Genomic DNA, 15,381 nt, shown 5'->3' on the forward strand with positions numbered 1-15,381 from the left:
TCCGGCCGACCTTTCGCACGAGAAAATTTAGGTGGCTGCGATGTGTATTTTTACAATCTTTCCACCGGGAGTCAAAAGTAACACTGAAGAAACACACACACACATACGCAAACACACACACACACACGAGTGTAGCTGGGGCCGACGATATTATCAGTACGCATCGGAGCCACTTAAATTTTGACTTGAGAAAGGTTGGCCTTCGGCCGAAACGTCGACAAATAACCAGTTTTTTTAGGAGCGTATACTCTTTCTTAATTTTTACGGCAACCGAATATAGCCTTACTCGCAAACTGTGTATATATAGTGCGTGCGTGCGTGTGTGTGTGTGTGCGTGCGTGCGTGCGTGTGTGTGTGTGTGTGTGTGTGTGCGTGCGTGCGTGCGTGCGTGCGTGCGTGCGTCCGTGTGTGCGTGTGTGTGTGTGTGTCGTGAGGCAACCATTCGACAGGTTCGAGTGTTTCTATGAAGCGAGCGAATATGCACGTAGCACATATTGAACAGGGAAAGATATCTTAACTGACGTTTCGGCTGTGGCATGCACGGCCTTTGTAAGAGTAAACAGTTGTCGCGGTATGAGAGCTCGTATTATCAGAAGCATTTGATAATGTGTTACAATAGACATACCACATATGAAAAGGCGTATCATGTACATATCATGTCCCGCTGTTAGCACAATAGTCTTTTGCAGTCTTTTGTAACACATTATCAACTGCTTTAGATAATACCAAGTTTCACACGCGAACCCATGCAAGCATGATATTTTTCCCTTTTCGATGTGTGCTACGTACACATATATACAGGGTGTTCAAAATTAAGCTTTACGGAGGGTGTTCAAAATTAAGCTTTACGGAATGTTTAAGAATCGCCTGTGGCAGGTAGCTCAATTTAATCGTTTATCTGGATCATTCGAAGAGGCGGACATTAGTGGCACGAGAAGTCGAAACACATTTAACTAATTAACAAAAATTGACTAATGAACATCCTAGTTAATTACTTTACGACACATATTTCAATTTACGAATTGTAGCCGCCGAGTTTGCAAGACGCATCCACTTTAAATGAATTTGCAGGATGACACCAGTTTCGAGATATTATTTCCCAAAGTGTGGGACGAAATACATAGGCGTCCCAGTTACTTTCGTGCTTCAATTTATAAAACAGCATTTTGGTAAAAAAAAAAAGTGGAACAACAGTGCATTTTTACGGCGGGTTTCATGGCGCATATCTCCAAACTAATTTCATTCTGGAAATTCATTGCAAATGGATATGCCTCACAAGCTCACCGGCTGCAATTCGTAAATTGCAGTATGTGTCGTAAAGTAATTAACTAAGAAGTTAATTAATAATTTTTGTAAATTAGTTGAATATGTCTTCCGATTTCTCGTGCAACTCATGTCCCCCTCATCAAATGACCCAGCTCAACGATAAGAAATACGCTACCTGCCACAGGCAATCTTTGAAAATTCCGTAAAGCTTAATTTTGAATACCCGGTATATAAAATTTTGCTCGTTCTCATTTCCCTAGAATCAATCTTGTGTGTACATAACTTATACATAATATCCAATGTTCTTTCAGCTTGTTCACAAAGGGGCCTACCAAGATGTTGAAGCGAAGCGCCAGGAGACTTTGGATGCCTCCGTAGCGAGGTTCCACGAAATAAAAGGAACGACCACAAAATTACCAGCTTCTAACAGCCTGCAGAAATCTTTCACCAGATACGTGACAGAAATGGTGGCATTGGATGGTCTTCCTCTCTCTGTAACAAATGGTGTTGGATTCAAGCGTCTTGTTGAGTTTTTAAAGCCCGAGCTCACCCCGCCATCTCCGAGAACAGTTTCGCGGAAACTCGAAGCCCTGGCAACAAAAGTCGCGCTGCCACATCTTAATACAGAACTCTCTAATGCCCCAAGTAACAGTCTACATTTCATTGTCGACATCTGGTCTAGTCGAGTGCGTCAGTCTGTCATGGGCATCAGGGTGCAGTATGTGAAAAACTGGAAACTCCAATTGTACACTGTATCTTTTCGGCACATTGAAGGCCGCCATACTGGGCAAAACATTAGAGAAACTTTTGTTGCTGAATTGCGGTCACGCGGCGTGAGGGAGCCGCAGGTTGGCACCGTAGTGTGTGATAATGCTGCAAACATGACGAAAGCGTTCAACATGACCGAACATTTCGGTGAAGAATGGCTGGATAGGGTTCCGGACGAAGAAGGCTCCGAGTCTGAGCACAGTTTTCAAGAGCCGCCTGAACCAGTCGGTGAAGAGATCACTTCCATCGCATCCTTCCACAGAGTGAGATGTGCCGCACACACACTGCAACTTGCCGTCAACGCAGCGCTGCGCAAAGACGAAGGGGCAAAGGAGATTCTGGCGCTCATTAATGCCACAGTGAATGTTTTTAGGCGCTCTTGCTACTGGACTGAACGTCTGAAGGTGCTTTGCGGAAAAGATTTGATCCCCCCTGCCGGAACAAGGTGGAATTCTCTGGTCGCGGCACTCAAGCGCTTGACGGAGGTAACATTTTGAACTTATAAATTATTGTGTTATTGCCGCTTTGTTAAACTTGTCAGCATAGCGAACTTGCATAGGGCCGCGATCACTGCTAGCGTTGTAATCTGTAATCGCGGCCACCAGCGGTAATGCTTTAAAAAGCGCTGGAGGCGATCACGGCCAACGCTTGAAGGAATTTGATTCCAGCCAAATGTGTTGAATTTTTCCTTCGGAAAATGGAATATGCTTAGCAAGTCCGATGGGAGCATTTGATCGTCTCCAGCGTCATTGTCACTAGAGGAGAAACTCGTAGGCGAACATGTACAGTTCTAATATAGACAATGTAGAGAAATACAGGGAGGGGGGGGGGGGGGTAGCAACATTTTGGTTAGACAAAAAAAAAAACTGTTGCCTCAGTTCATCTTGCATAGTTGTGCAGAAAATTTTCTAGCTATACCAAGACGCGAACGACCAGCAATATAGACTGAACGCTGGTCTAAAATCGAAGTTCGAAAATCTGTGACCGAAAATCTTTGAAATGGGATACCAAATTAACACGGGGCGTCCTCTCCTTCCCTGTCCCGTTATGCGGTAAGTCGAAGTACGCACGCAATAGGCAAGGCAGACTGCGGACATATAATAGAAGCTGCTTGACAGCGAGGGCTGCAGCATTCATTCCGCTCAGTTTTAATACAGTTTGAGCCAGCAGGCATTTTTAATGGCATTGGCAAAGAAGGCTCGCAATGGCCGCTGCCGCAAACAGTTCAATATCAGGCCCTTGTCGTGTATTTATATCAAGCCCTGCGTCGTGTATTTATATCAAGCCGTGTGTTTTTGGCATTTGATTGCGATTCGAATTTGCAAGAACATTTACTGCTTCTTTTTCATGAATAGCCTTATTTTAAGCAGTGTTTTATGATTATTAATCGTCCTAGACACTGCTTAAACAGAAACATACCGTAAACTCTGATTAATTTCCCTTTCTCCAAAAGCAGACACCTTGCTGATAAACGTATATCGGGCAAAGCTCTACTGTCCTTGGCTAAACTTTCTGTTTGTTGGGCTGCTGAGCACGAGGTCGCGGGATCGAATTCCGGCCACGGCGGCCGCATTTCGATGGGGGCGAAATGCGAAAAACACCCGTGTGTTTAGATTTAGGTGCACGTTAAAGAACCTCAGGTGGTCCAAATTTCCGGAGTCCCCCACTACGGCGTGCCTCATAATCAGATCGTTGTTTTGGCACGTAAAACCCCATAATTAAATTAAATTTCTTTCTGTTTCAGATTGATGTCTTCAACTCCGTCATGGAAGTTTTGAAAGAATATAATGAAAGCAACCCGACAAGACGCATAAGCGTTTCTCAGATGGAAATGAATTCTGGTCGTTTTTGTGAAATTCTGGCGCTGCTCAGGCCTCTTGCAGACGCCACCGACCGGTTGCAATCGGACGGAGTGACGTCATGTGACTTACATATCAGCATTAGCTCATGCTACGCGCAAATCAACAATTGCCGGACTTCTGAGTAAGTATACTATTCTGGGCACGAAAAAGTCGTAGGGAGGAAATAAAAATCAGGGTTCTTAATGTTCATAATCCTTGCGTAGGAAGCGACTTTTCTTGACATGTGAATGGTTCGCGATTAATTACGCATACCCGCGCGATTTCACTAACTTTCCTCTCATTTCGTCGCTTCGTCCTCTTGGCCATGAACTGTGAGAAACAAGATTAGCGTTAACATTTCGATATCCGATCAACAGGTTAAAGTATGAATAAGTGCAGCTAATACAGTTTTGAATCGTATAACGGGATCACGAATAGAAACAGCCTTCCTTTCCTTTTACAGGCTATTTGGCTCTCTAAAGCCTAGATACCTGATCAATAGGGTTATTGACCTACAAAGTCGCGGGTCGCGTTTTCTTTGTAATAATTGATTGCCATTGTCTGGCTATATACCAAGCGATACCAGCAGTTTTTTTAGATAACCTAACGTTGCAGTAGTAGTACATATTTTTATCTCAGGTCAGTAATTATTTATTCCCTTTCAGATTTCCTGACCTAAAAAACACGGTCCTGGAGGAACTGAACAACCGCTTCGAAGAAGTGCTCTACGACGACTTTTTTGTGGCTTCAAGTGTGCTCCATCCACGACAAAAACTCCGAGTATTTAATGCATCGGTTGCCCCAGGGCTTGCAAAGCCCACAGCAAACGAAGCAACAGCCGCTGTTGAAAGGCTACTTGAAGCCCACGTGCAGGTAGCTCACCTTATTTTTCGAATGGGTAGAGTGAAAAATACAGTGAAATCAATCTAGTGACTAATCAAGTCAAATGTAAAGATAGTAACCAACCTGTACGCGGGTGCCAAACGTGTCTTCCTGTGTGCCGTGATCAGTAACTTCATAATTTAAATTAATGAGACTCCAAGGATGTCGCCTTCGACTCTGAGGCTGGCCGAACGTGATATCACAATGCATGAAACTGTATTGGAGTGTAAAGTGGAAATCTAGAGGGCTGTTACGAATAGTATTGTCTTTCTCATCCAGCGTTACAAATCGGCCATGTGTTGGAAAGACACTGGGGTCGAAATTTTTCTCGTGCGCTTGCATGTGTTGCTCTTTATTCTCAATATCGGCTGTCAACTAGTTCATTCATATTGCTTTCTCATAAAAGTTGCGCCGTGTTCATCTACCGAAGTTATTTTTTTTTATTACAACGAGAGTCAGTTTCTATCGCGTACTTATGCCGATTCTTTTACTAATACTTCCCTTCGAAGAGAGACAATCTTAGCCTGTGCACAAACCATTTACAGTATTCGATGTAATAATTTTGCCGATCAATTCGGCATTCAAATGACGCATTACGAGTTGCAACCTTAATGCGTCACTCACGTTGTATTCCCACGCTTCTTTTGAACAGGGCCCAGCAGCCACTGCTGACAAAGCGTCCTCGCAACAGGCTCAATGTGACGTGGGGCAGGAAGGGATAGGCGACGCACGCGACCCCTACGCACTATTGGATGTCGTTTGTCCAACAGCACATCACGAGCAATCGGAACTCGACAGGTACCTGAGCAGCACGTCGACAGCGGACGACGTGTTAGCTTATTGGCATAAGCATGGGGAAACATTCCCACGTCTCGCAAAGCTCGCAGTTGTGTGCTTGGGCGTGCCCGCGTCATCTGGAGCTGTTGAAAGGCTGTTCTCAACGGCAGGGGCACTCCAACGAGCAAGGAGAGCTTCGCTCGCTCCACGCACCGTGGAACAGCTGGTGCTCGTTTCCGAACATATCCGGAAGGGGAGCTCTGGCAAATGATGGTCCGGGTGGGGGGGGGGGGGGGGCGGAAGCGGGGTACGTTTATTTTCTCCGTTCTACACGCTGCGAGAGACAAAAGCAACAAGGCTTTAATAAAACATGGCTGGCATTTTTCATTGTGGCTTCACTCAAGGTGTCGAATTCTTGGGACCCTCAACACCGGATGACACTTGCTGTGGGGCCTCATATCTTGGGACATGGCACTAGGTCTGTCTCAGATAAAATGACTATATAAATAAAAATACAAATGAAAAAATATCAATGCACTTTCTGTGACCTTTTAAATGAAACCATTAACCAAAGTCTCGCAGTTTTTACAATACCCTTATAGTGATGTTTAACAGTGACACTCTGAAAGTCACTGAATACCTTGTGTTAAACCTGCATTACACTAATAGAAATGATTTGCAAGAATTATTGCATCACGAATATGGAACTTAAAAGCAGCAAACATTGTATCCAAAGTAAAGAAACAGTATATCAAGGCAAAAATAAAAGCTTTGGGTCATGTTGACAGGGAGTTGCAACTGACACGACGTAAAATCAGATAGTACAACATAAGCTGAGCGACGACCTTGTAATGTCGGGAAGCAGGTAAGTTTCCTTAACCAATATGCAATGAACACAGCAGTTAGTGTGAATCGTATTGCACGAAGTTCCCACAGTGTACTCACGTAATACATCTAACGTAATACAGCTTAATTTTGCTTACATTGTGAAGATAGCATTGATGTCCAGCAAGTGCGCGCGGGCGCACTTGCTGTCATTGCGACAACGAAACGAACGCCACACTGAAAACTAGCCAAGCCCAATCCCCCTTTGGCTTGAATGTCAGAGCAATGTAGAAACCTTATTATGAGCAAAGAGATCGGGAAATGTGTGCGTTTGTTGTCCTACAGTGTTAGTATGGCCAGGGAGCGTAAAACAAAGAATGAAAAATAAAAGTAAAAATGCAAAAAAGACGAACATGTGTAACAGCTTAATTAAAAAGTAAGACAAAAAGGCAATGAGTAATATAAATAAAAAGAAACTGAATTGAGCATATAGCGACTCCATCAGTGAAGAACCACCGGTTTTCTGCTGTTACATATTGAATGTCAAAATAGTGAACAAATCGTACACCACTTATTGTACAAAATTGTACGAACAATTTATAAGAACAAGCTTAAATACGAAGCCGTATGTACCACAGTAGAGTAGGAATTGTTGATAGTCAAGCGGGAGCGTTTGATTGCGTGTTCTATAACGTGAGTGAACACAACAAGCTCAATTCGACACATACTAACAGCTTACGTGTGTGTAGCTGCCTCCGTGCGTGTAGTTCTCATTACAGTGCCTATTGTCTTGCCTTTAAAAATAAGTCGCAGTTTCGACTGAAAGCTAGGCGAAGCATCGTTTGCGATAGCAAATTAGTGGACAACTAGCGAAGTAAGGATAGTAGTTTTATCGGCTGTATAAAGTTGTAAGCATTCGCTTACTGACTAAATGAACAAGCACGGTGTCACGCGCGCCCAGGTAAGCATGAACACATCTCGCTCGATGACCGCGGAAGCTTGCTGTTAAAACGCTGGAGTTAGAAAGCGCGGGAGCAGCAGCTGGCAAAGTGACATTCGCGCTGTCTCTCGCGTCAACGCGAGCTAAACGTCGAAAGCACAGCGCATACGAAGCTACCGGCACTCTGCGCATCCACTTTGTCCCATCGAAGATCGCTTTGAAGATGAGGCGCGCGCGGGCGCGCACTTCGTCTACATCGCAGCGCGCCGTGAGCAGCAGTTGCCCGAGCAGAACCCCCCCTCTCCGTCGCTTCCCGCCCGCGCCTCGCGCGCGAAAGGCCGCGCGCCTTCCAACGTTACAAGACTAGGTTCAGTTGTGTAACTCTCCGTAAACGCTGTACATCACGGGCGCGCCCACCGTTACTAGATTAGGTAATTTAGTAACGTTGGGCGCGACTCCCTTGCCTTGGTTTTCCACCAGAGGGCGGGGGCGCCGCAGGTAGCTCCACGCGGGTGCAGCTCTGCGTTGGCGAAGGCACTCGAATCCTCCGACTATGCGACTTCCGAAAGCAACAAGTGTTTTCACCGATGACTTTTTTTACAGCGAAGCTGTATGTGGCTAGCCGAGTCGTCCGTCTGTCGCCTGTGTGCCGAAAACTATCATCATCAGCAATGACTCGAGCGTCGTCGTCGTCTCCCGCAGCTGGATCGTTGGCGCCCCTCGGGTTGCACTCGTGCTCGGCACGCGCTCGTGCCACTACTACCGCGTTCGTCGTCGCCTTCTTCCATAGCTGGCTCCGTTGCCGCTCATCATTCCAGCGTAGAATTTCACTTCTCCTCTGTCGTCGTAATGGGGAGGTCGCGTTTATAGGGGTATGACCCATTCATTGTCTTACGTGACGGACAGACTTAATTTTGAAGCCATTTCGAGGAATCGCTGCCAACCACGCCGCCAAGCAAACTCGAGGCATCGAAGGCAAGCGACGTCAGAATGCGGGCATACCGTCAGGGACGACGTTCTCTCCATCGCAGCCGAAAGTGTGTGTAACCTCATTAGGAAACACAAAGACTTAACCAATAATTGAGAAGTATTTTATGGACCGTCGGCATTAACCCAGTGATAAACACCGGGGCCGCACGTTTTAGCTTCGCTGGTTAACCATCTGTACGGAGTGCTTGGGCGGCAATATTTATGTTTGTATAGCCTCGCGTTTACCAGATTGATTGAAAAACTTTACTGACTTGTGAAAATCCTGCTCCGCTCCCCGGGAGTGCACTGTTGGAGTCCTTAGTCCAGGTCCCCAGCAGCCCTGGCCGTCTACAGCGCTCTACTAATCAGCTGTTGTTGATTAGTCGCAGAACGCAGAAAACTACTAATCAAATGTTGCTGATTAGTATCTATAAGCAGCTGGTTAGTAGCTGTAATCATCTGTTGCTGATTAGTACTAATTATTGTGAATGCATTATATGACTCATTATGCGGAAAACCCAGCGTAGGCGGCGTTTGAATGACCAAACGATGGTCGGAAAGGTCAAGGGAGCCCATGTGAGCAAATCGAGGCAGTTGATGACGTCAATTAATGAAAATTTAATCAAGGCAAAGTGTATTTAGGCAGTGTGAATTAAGATGAATTTAATTGAGGCACAGTTCATTAAAATGGAGTTAATTAAGACACTCAAAATCACGACCATTAGTGGAAGTCGAACCCACTACGCTGGTGTTAATTAAGGCAACGTTCATTAAGGTCCAGTTAATTAGCATATAGTTAATTAAGGTGCTCGAACCCACGACCTTTGGTGGGAGTCGAACCCACGACATTTGGTGTTAATTAGGGAGAAATTAATCAAGACACAGGCAATAATTGTAAAGTGAATTAAGGTACTTGATTAATTATGATAGAGTTAATTACGGCACTCGAACCTACGACCATTGGTGGGAGTCGAACCCATTACCTTTGGTATTAAGGCGAAGTTAATTAAGGCACAGTTAAGATAGAGTTAATTATGGTACTCGAAGCCTCGAACTTCGGTGGTCGCAATGTCTTCGCATTCATCCATGTAGGGATAACCAAGTGCCCCTTCAATTTTAAATTAATGAATCAGTTAAGTATTACTAATCGTTGTTACTAATCAGCAGACGTAACTGTCAGCAGGCGAATCGGTTAGTTAACTAATTAATTAATTAGTGCTCATAGATGTTCCTAATGAGCAGTTGTAGCGGTCAGCAGGCCGATCGGTGCACTCATTTTAAAATAGTAGGAATAAATCCAAGACACGTTCTGTCGATATATACACTCTCTCAGCGCTTCATTTCTGGATAAAAGAAATGAAGCTAGCACTACTTTCTTTCATCATAGTGTCGCGAAGAACGTATGCCGCGGCCGACCTTGAGGAATCCCGAAACGGGTTTGAACGAGTGTGTGCACGTGTATAGCGCGGTCGCTCCACGCGCGGCTGTGCCGGGGGGGAAAGGTTCATTAGGCATGCCAAATTTGTTGTTCACGGTCTATTGTCGCAACCATGTCTGCGTGGTCCCCAAAACTCTGTCCCCTATTGGAGCACGACGGCTTGCCTGATTGGCGAATAGAGGCTTGCGTCTCCCACGGGTCCGCGGGCCCCTTGACTGCTGTAGAAACACATTTAAGGAAGGGGTTTTGGGTCATTTTGAGAGAGCAAGGACACAGCAGCCCACGGCGCCACTTCACCACGGGAGACCAGGCCGGCCTGGCAGGCCGACGACGATCGGTATGACATCGTTTCATGTATAATATGTGTATGTACAGTTTTAAGGGTCCAAGTTAATGCCAAGTTAAATAAATCTAGTTTCTTGAAATGTTACTTCTTGTTGTCGTCGTACCTGCCGATCTGCACCTGCCGCTGCCAGAGCTCATCCCCCTTCATCGTCGTCTCCCTGGTGAGCTTATGCGTCCGAAAACTAACTGCTGCGTCACTTCGCTACAATAGCACCACATTCACAAGTGCAATGTTCAAACCTACATGCGCTTTGCTTGCTTGCAAGCTGATTTTACTTGCACATTCAAGGCACGTTATCGCTGCAGGAACCGTGAATAAAAATAAAATTTGAAAATACGGGTCGTCAACTCCTCAAAATGCACACTGCATTTGAACACGCACAAGAGTGTCGCAAAAAGCACCGAGACTGCAGCAAAATACGCATGTATACACACCGCCAAACCACGTGAACAGCCACGGACAGTGGTTCGCCGCCCCCTGGGCGCCGTGCTGACCCAGCAACACCAAAGTGCGACAGCAGCGCCACGTGATCCGAAAATCGATGGCGGCTCCCACGCAGTCCCAGAAGTTTGAACCCATAAGTCGGCAGCGTGGGAGAATACTCAGTCACACTCACTCACAACAATTTTTTCCAGGCCCCGCAGTCACTCACGTTCACGCTCACATCCACTAACACTCACTCACACTCACAACACTCACGTTCACACTAACCTCCACTCACCTGCACTCACACTTACGTTCGCACTCACCTGCAATCGCACTCACAGGCACTCACTCACGTTGACACTCACCTCCACTCACTCACATGCACTCGACACGTTCACACTCACTTCCACTCACTCACGTTCGCATTCCCCTGCACTCGCACTCACAGGCACTCACTCATGTTCACACACACCTCCACTCACTCACGTTCACACTTATCTCCACTCACTCACGTTCACACTCATCTTCACTCACTGACAAGCACTCAGTGGCACTCAATCGCACTCACTCCACTCACACTCAGTGGCACTTACTCGCACTCACCCCCACTCACACTCAGTGGCACTCACTCGCACTCACTGGCACTCGCACTCACAGTCACCTCCACTCACACTCACAGCACTCACTCACGTTAACACTCACCTCCACTCACTCGCACTCACAGCACTCACTCACGCTCACACTCACCTCCACTCACACGCACAGCACTCACTCACGTTCACCTCCACTCACACTCACTGGCACTTACTCGCACTCACCCCCACTCAGACTCAGTGGCACTCACCTCCACTCACACTCACTGGCACTCACTCGCACTCACAATCACTGGCACTCACTCGCACTCACCTCCACTCACACTCACTGGCACTCGCACTCACCCCCACTCACACTCACTGGCACTCACTCGCACTCGCAATCACTCGCACTCACACTCAGTGGCACTCGCACTCACCGGCACTGACACTCAATGGCACTCACTCGCACTCGCACTCACCTGCACTCACACTCACTGGCACTCACTCGCACTCGCACTCACCTGCACTCACACTCACTGGCACTCACTCGCACTCGCACTCACCTGCACTCACACTCACTGGCACTCACTCGCACTCGCACTCACCTGCACTCACTCGCACTCGCACTCACTCACCTGCACTCACACTCACTGGCACTCACTCGCACTCGCGCTCACCTGCACTCACATTCACTGGCACTCACTCGCACTCGCACTCACCTGCACTCACACTCACTGGCACTCACTCGCACTCGCACTCACCTGCACTCACACTCACTGGCACTCACTCGCACTCACCTGCACTCACACTCACTGGCACTCACTCGCGCTCGCACTCACCTCCACTCACACTCACTGGCATTCACTCGCACTCGCACTCACCTCCACTCACACTCACTGCCACTCACTCGCACTCGCACTCACGCCTTTGAAATGAGTGTGAGTGAGTGTGAGTGAGTGCACTCATGAGTGAGTGCGCCGACCTATGCTTCCCGCTTCGTTGCTTGCGCGTGGGAGATTGAGTGCGTTCGCTCTCCCTGCTAGCGCGCGTCCCAGCACGCTTCCGCTCGGGCATACGGCGCGCGGTGAAGATTTTATCTATACGGAACCTCACGGCGACGACGACGGCGACGGCTACGGCGACGCCGACGGCAGAAATCCGGTTGAAGTGTCCATATAATTGCTATCGCAATAAAAAAGTTGTCGCAGTTTCACCTGAAAGGTGAAGCATCAATTGCGATAGCAAATTTGTAGAGAGATATACGGAGTAATGATATTAGCTTTATCAGCTGTATAAACTTGGACATGCAGCAGCACCGGCAACGCGCCGAACTGTTGTCGACGCCGTCGGCATTTTGCCCGCGTTCGCTCAAAATGCGTGCGGCGTTGGTGACTGTTGCCGGAGCCTCTGATATAAATAGGCACTTGGTGCCGCAGCTAAACGTCGCCTCCCTTCCCTCCCCCTTCCCCCCCTCCCCCACGGCCTCTCGCGCATCGGAAGAAGGCGCGTTTGCTCTACATATATGGTGATTGTAAAGGAGGAAAGAGACGCCTACTTCTGCAGCCCTTAAGGAAGCACGGCGCAGAACGCGCGTTTGTTCTCCGCCGTGCGTTCACTCCCCGTGAAAGAGCGCGTCCCTCGCGCCCTTTCACTCACACATACAGCGTTCGGCGGCGCGCGGCCACGATTTCATCTCCATTGACGTCATACGGAACCTCACGGCGACGGCGACGGCGACGGCGACGGCGACGCCGACGGCGACGGCGACGCCGACGGCAGAAATCTGCTTTTGAGTGTCCATATAATTGCTATCGCAATAAAATCGGTCCAGGAGCGATCCCTGCCGCGGCAAGAAAAACCTGTTTCGCGGCTGTTTTCGCGGCGCGCGTCTTGCCGGCGGCGGCGCGCCGCGCGCGTTTTGCCGCTAGTGTGTACGTGGCATTACTGGTGCCTTTCCCGACGCCGGGAATAAATGGGTCGTCGTAGCTACAGTCTACCTCACCCGCTACGCCGAAACAAAAGCCTTGCCCAAAGGTAGTGCCGCCGACGTAGCCCGATTCTTCGTTGAGAACATCCTCCTGCGTCATGGTGTCCCAGAAGTTCTCATCACCGACAGAGGCACGGCTTTTACGGCAGAACTAACTCAAGCCATCCTGCGATACAGCCAGACAAGCCATCGCCGGACCACCGCCTACCACCCGCAGACAAATGGCCTCACCGAGCGCCTAAATAAGACTATCGCCGACATGCTGGCAATGTACGTCGACGTCGAACACAAGACGTGGGATGCTATCTTTCCGTACTTGACCTTCGCATACAACAGGGCCGTGCAAGAAACCACGCATATGGCGCCATTAAATCTGGTCTACGGAAGGAACCCGGCAACGACGCTTGACGCCATGCTATCCCAGCTAGCACAAAAGAGATATAATCATTCTTATTCATGGATATTTCGCTTTGACCGTCAAAAATCTAGTTTGAAGAAGTCAACATCGAGGAGGATTGAATCAGGATAGAATATCCTGCTATTAGGCGGATTTTAGAAGACGTTTAAAATCGACCCGGTCTAGCAGCCTACAAATAATGATTTTTTCTGTTGTTTTTTTCTTTCTTCAGCTTTTTGGCGGGAACTTTTGGCGGGAAAAACCAACGTTGTTCTTTTTTTTTTGCTTCGCCCAGTCAGAAGAGAGTACAAGCAACCCAGGCGCGAGTGTTTGCATTGTGGTGAGTGTGCACTAAAGGGGCAGCCGCGTGCTCTTTATGCTCGCAATGAAGTCCGCAAGAAAAAAGAAAAGTTACGCTGACCTTTCAGACCGTCAGAAGAGACGTAGAGTAAATGACGAACTTATATCTGCCAGTCCTGTCGCCACGAATACCATCCAAGAAGTCTCATGGTATGCTAATGAAAGTAGCGACCATGCTTCTAGTGAAGTATCCTCGCCACATGAGCATGCTCAATCCAAGGACAGTTTTCCCGAAAGTGACTTTGCCTTGCAAGGAGAAAATGTAGCAGCACACACGCAAGACATTGCTGGAGAATATTTTGTCCCACAACACGACTCTCCTAAGAGCGCGGGCATCGAAAATGGAGGTTCTTCGGACGATACATCATCATCATCTGCAGAAAATCAGGCAAGTCTTTGTCCGCGTAAATCTGTGGAATTTCAAGCATGGCTTGCATCATGGTCTACAAGTCACCGCATTCCGCATGTCGCCGTTTCTGAACTTCTCCGGAACACACACTAGTTTTATTCAACTAGCAAAGCATGTCATGATGTGCCAGTGCAAGGCAATTTAGATCTGCTACGTAGGCACAATGTCATATCATTGATCTAAAATTGGATTCATGACTTGTGGCTCCTCCACCATAAAAGCTGTATGTGAAAACAAATTGTGCAAGCTTTTTTTTAATACTGTATTTTGCAAAGTTAGACGGATATTACATGGAGTACACTGTTTACCAGATTCACCTCTTTGTAACTAATTTACACACTTGGGAACTGCTCTTTTTGCGATTTTGCATCTCTACTGGTACACGTACCTACAATTTTGAGCAAGCCTAGTAATATACACATTTATTTCTCACACCTTGTGGTTTACGCAATGTGAAAAATAAAAAATTTACATTCATGGCAGCTCATATAACAGGCAAATGTGAAAAGATAAATGTGCAGCCCGAGATGAAAAAAGGCCCTCACATAATAGATTGCTTGTTGAAATGATTTTGTACAAGCGTACTCAGTCGTTAGGTTGGTCCTTCTGATCATAAATTGACGCATCTAAGCGCTCATGTGAAGTGTGTAATTTATTATGTTTTACAAAGGTACATCGCTACCGATTGCAGCACGCCAATCGGCTGAGTTTTGTGACCAAGTGACGCGATTTGACCATATCACGTCAGTAGGGCCAGCTATCTCATTGGCTGCCCAGGGTGCGCATCGATAATTTTTCCAACATTATGGTGAACAAATGTTGTTCGTAATAGTTTAGATGTTAGCTAATTTGTTTCTATAAAAAGAAAGTAACAGAAAGAGAATGCACAAGCACATGTATCACTACACTAAAAGCACTTCCGACCCACAGCAAGTGTCGTCTGCATGTGTTAAAACGTGCTCCATGTTGACAGGAGCCGCGCGGTCAGTGTTGGTCTTGTTCTTTCTTTTCGCGAACACCACAGTTCGCCCTTGTTGCGTTGTGGGCTGCAAACGTAGCAATCGGCGACATGTCAAGCTGTGACATCGTGCTCTGCTGCGAGGCAGCAGACGAGCGGAGTGGCTGCAGCGCATCGGACTGTGGGTATCCAAACGGCGCCAGCATCCACGCGTTTG

The 15,381-nt window shown here is 47.4% G+C and overlaps 1 protein-coding gene across 1 annotated transcript; it reads left to right on the plus strand.

The window, feature by feature from the left end:
* Positions 1-457: 457 nt before the first annotated feature.
* On the plus strand, positions 458-9,998 carry LOC125944902 (zinc finger BED domain-containing protein 4-like). Its single transcript, XM_049666318.1, has 4 exons — positions 458-2,519; positions 3,779-4,017; positions 4,541-4,748; positions 5,410-9,998. The coding sequence occupies exons 1-4, from the start codon at positions 1,566-1,568 to the stop codon at positions 5,803-5,805; spliced, it is 1,797 nt and encodes a 598-aa protein (XP_049522275.1). The 5' UTR covers positions 458-1,565; the 3' UTR covers positions 5,806-9,998.
* Positions 9,999-15,381: the final 5,383 nt, after the last annotated feature.

This window comes from Dermacentor silvarum, chromosome 4 (assembly GCF_013339745.2).
Source record: "Dermacentor silvarum isolate Dsil-2018 chromosome 4, BIME_Dsil_1.4, whole genome shotgun sequence".
NCBI lineage: Eukaryota > Metazoa > Arthropoda > Arachnida > Ixodida > Ixodidae > Dermacentor > Dermacentor silvarum.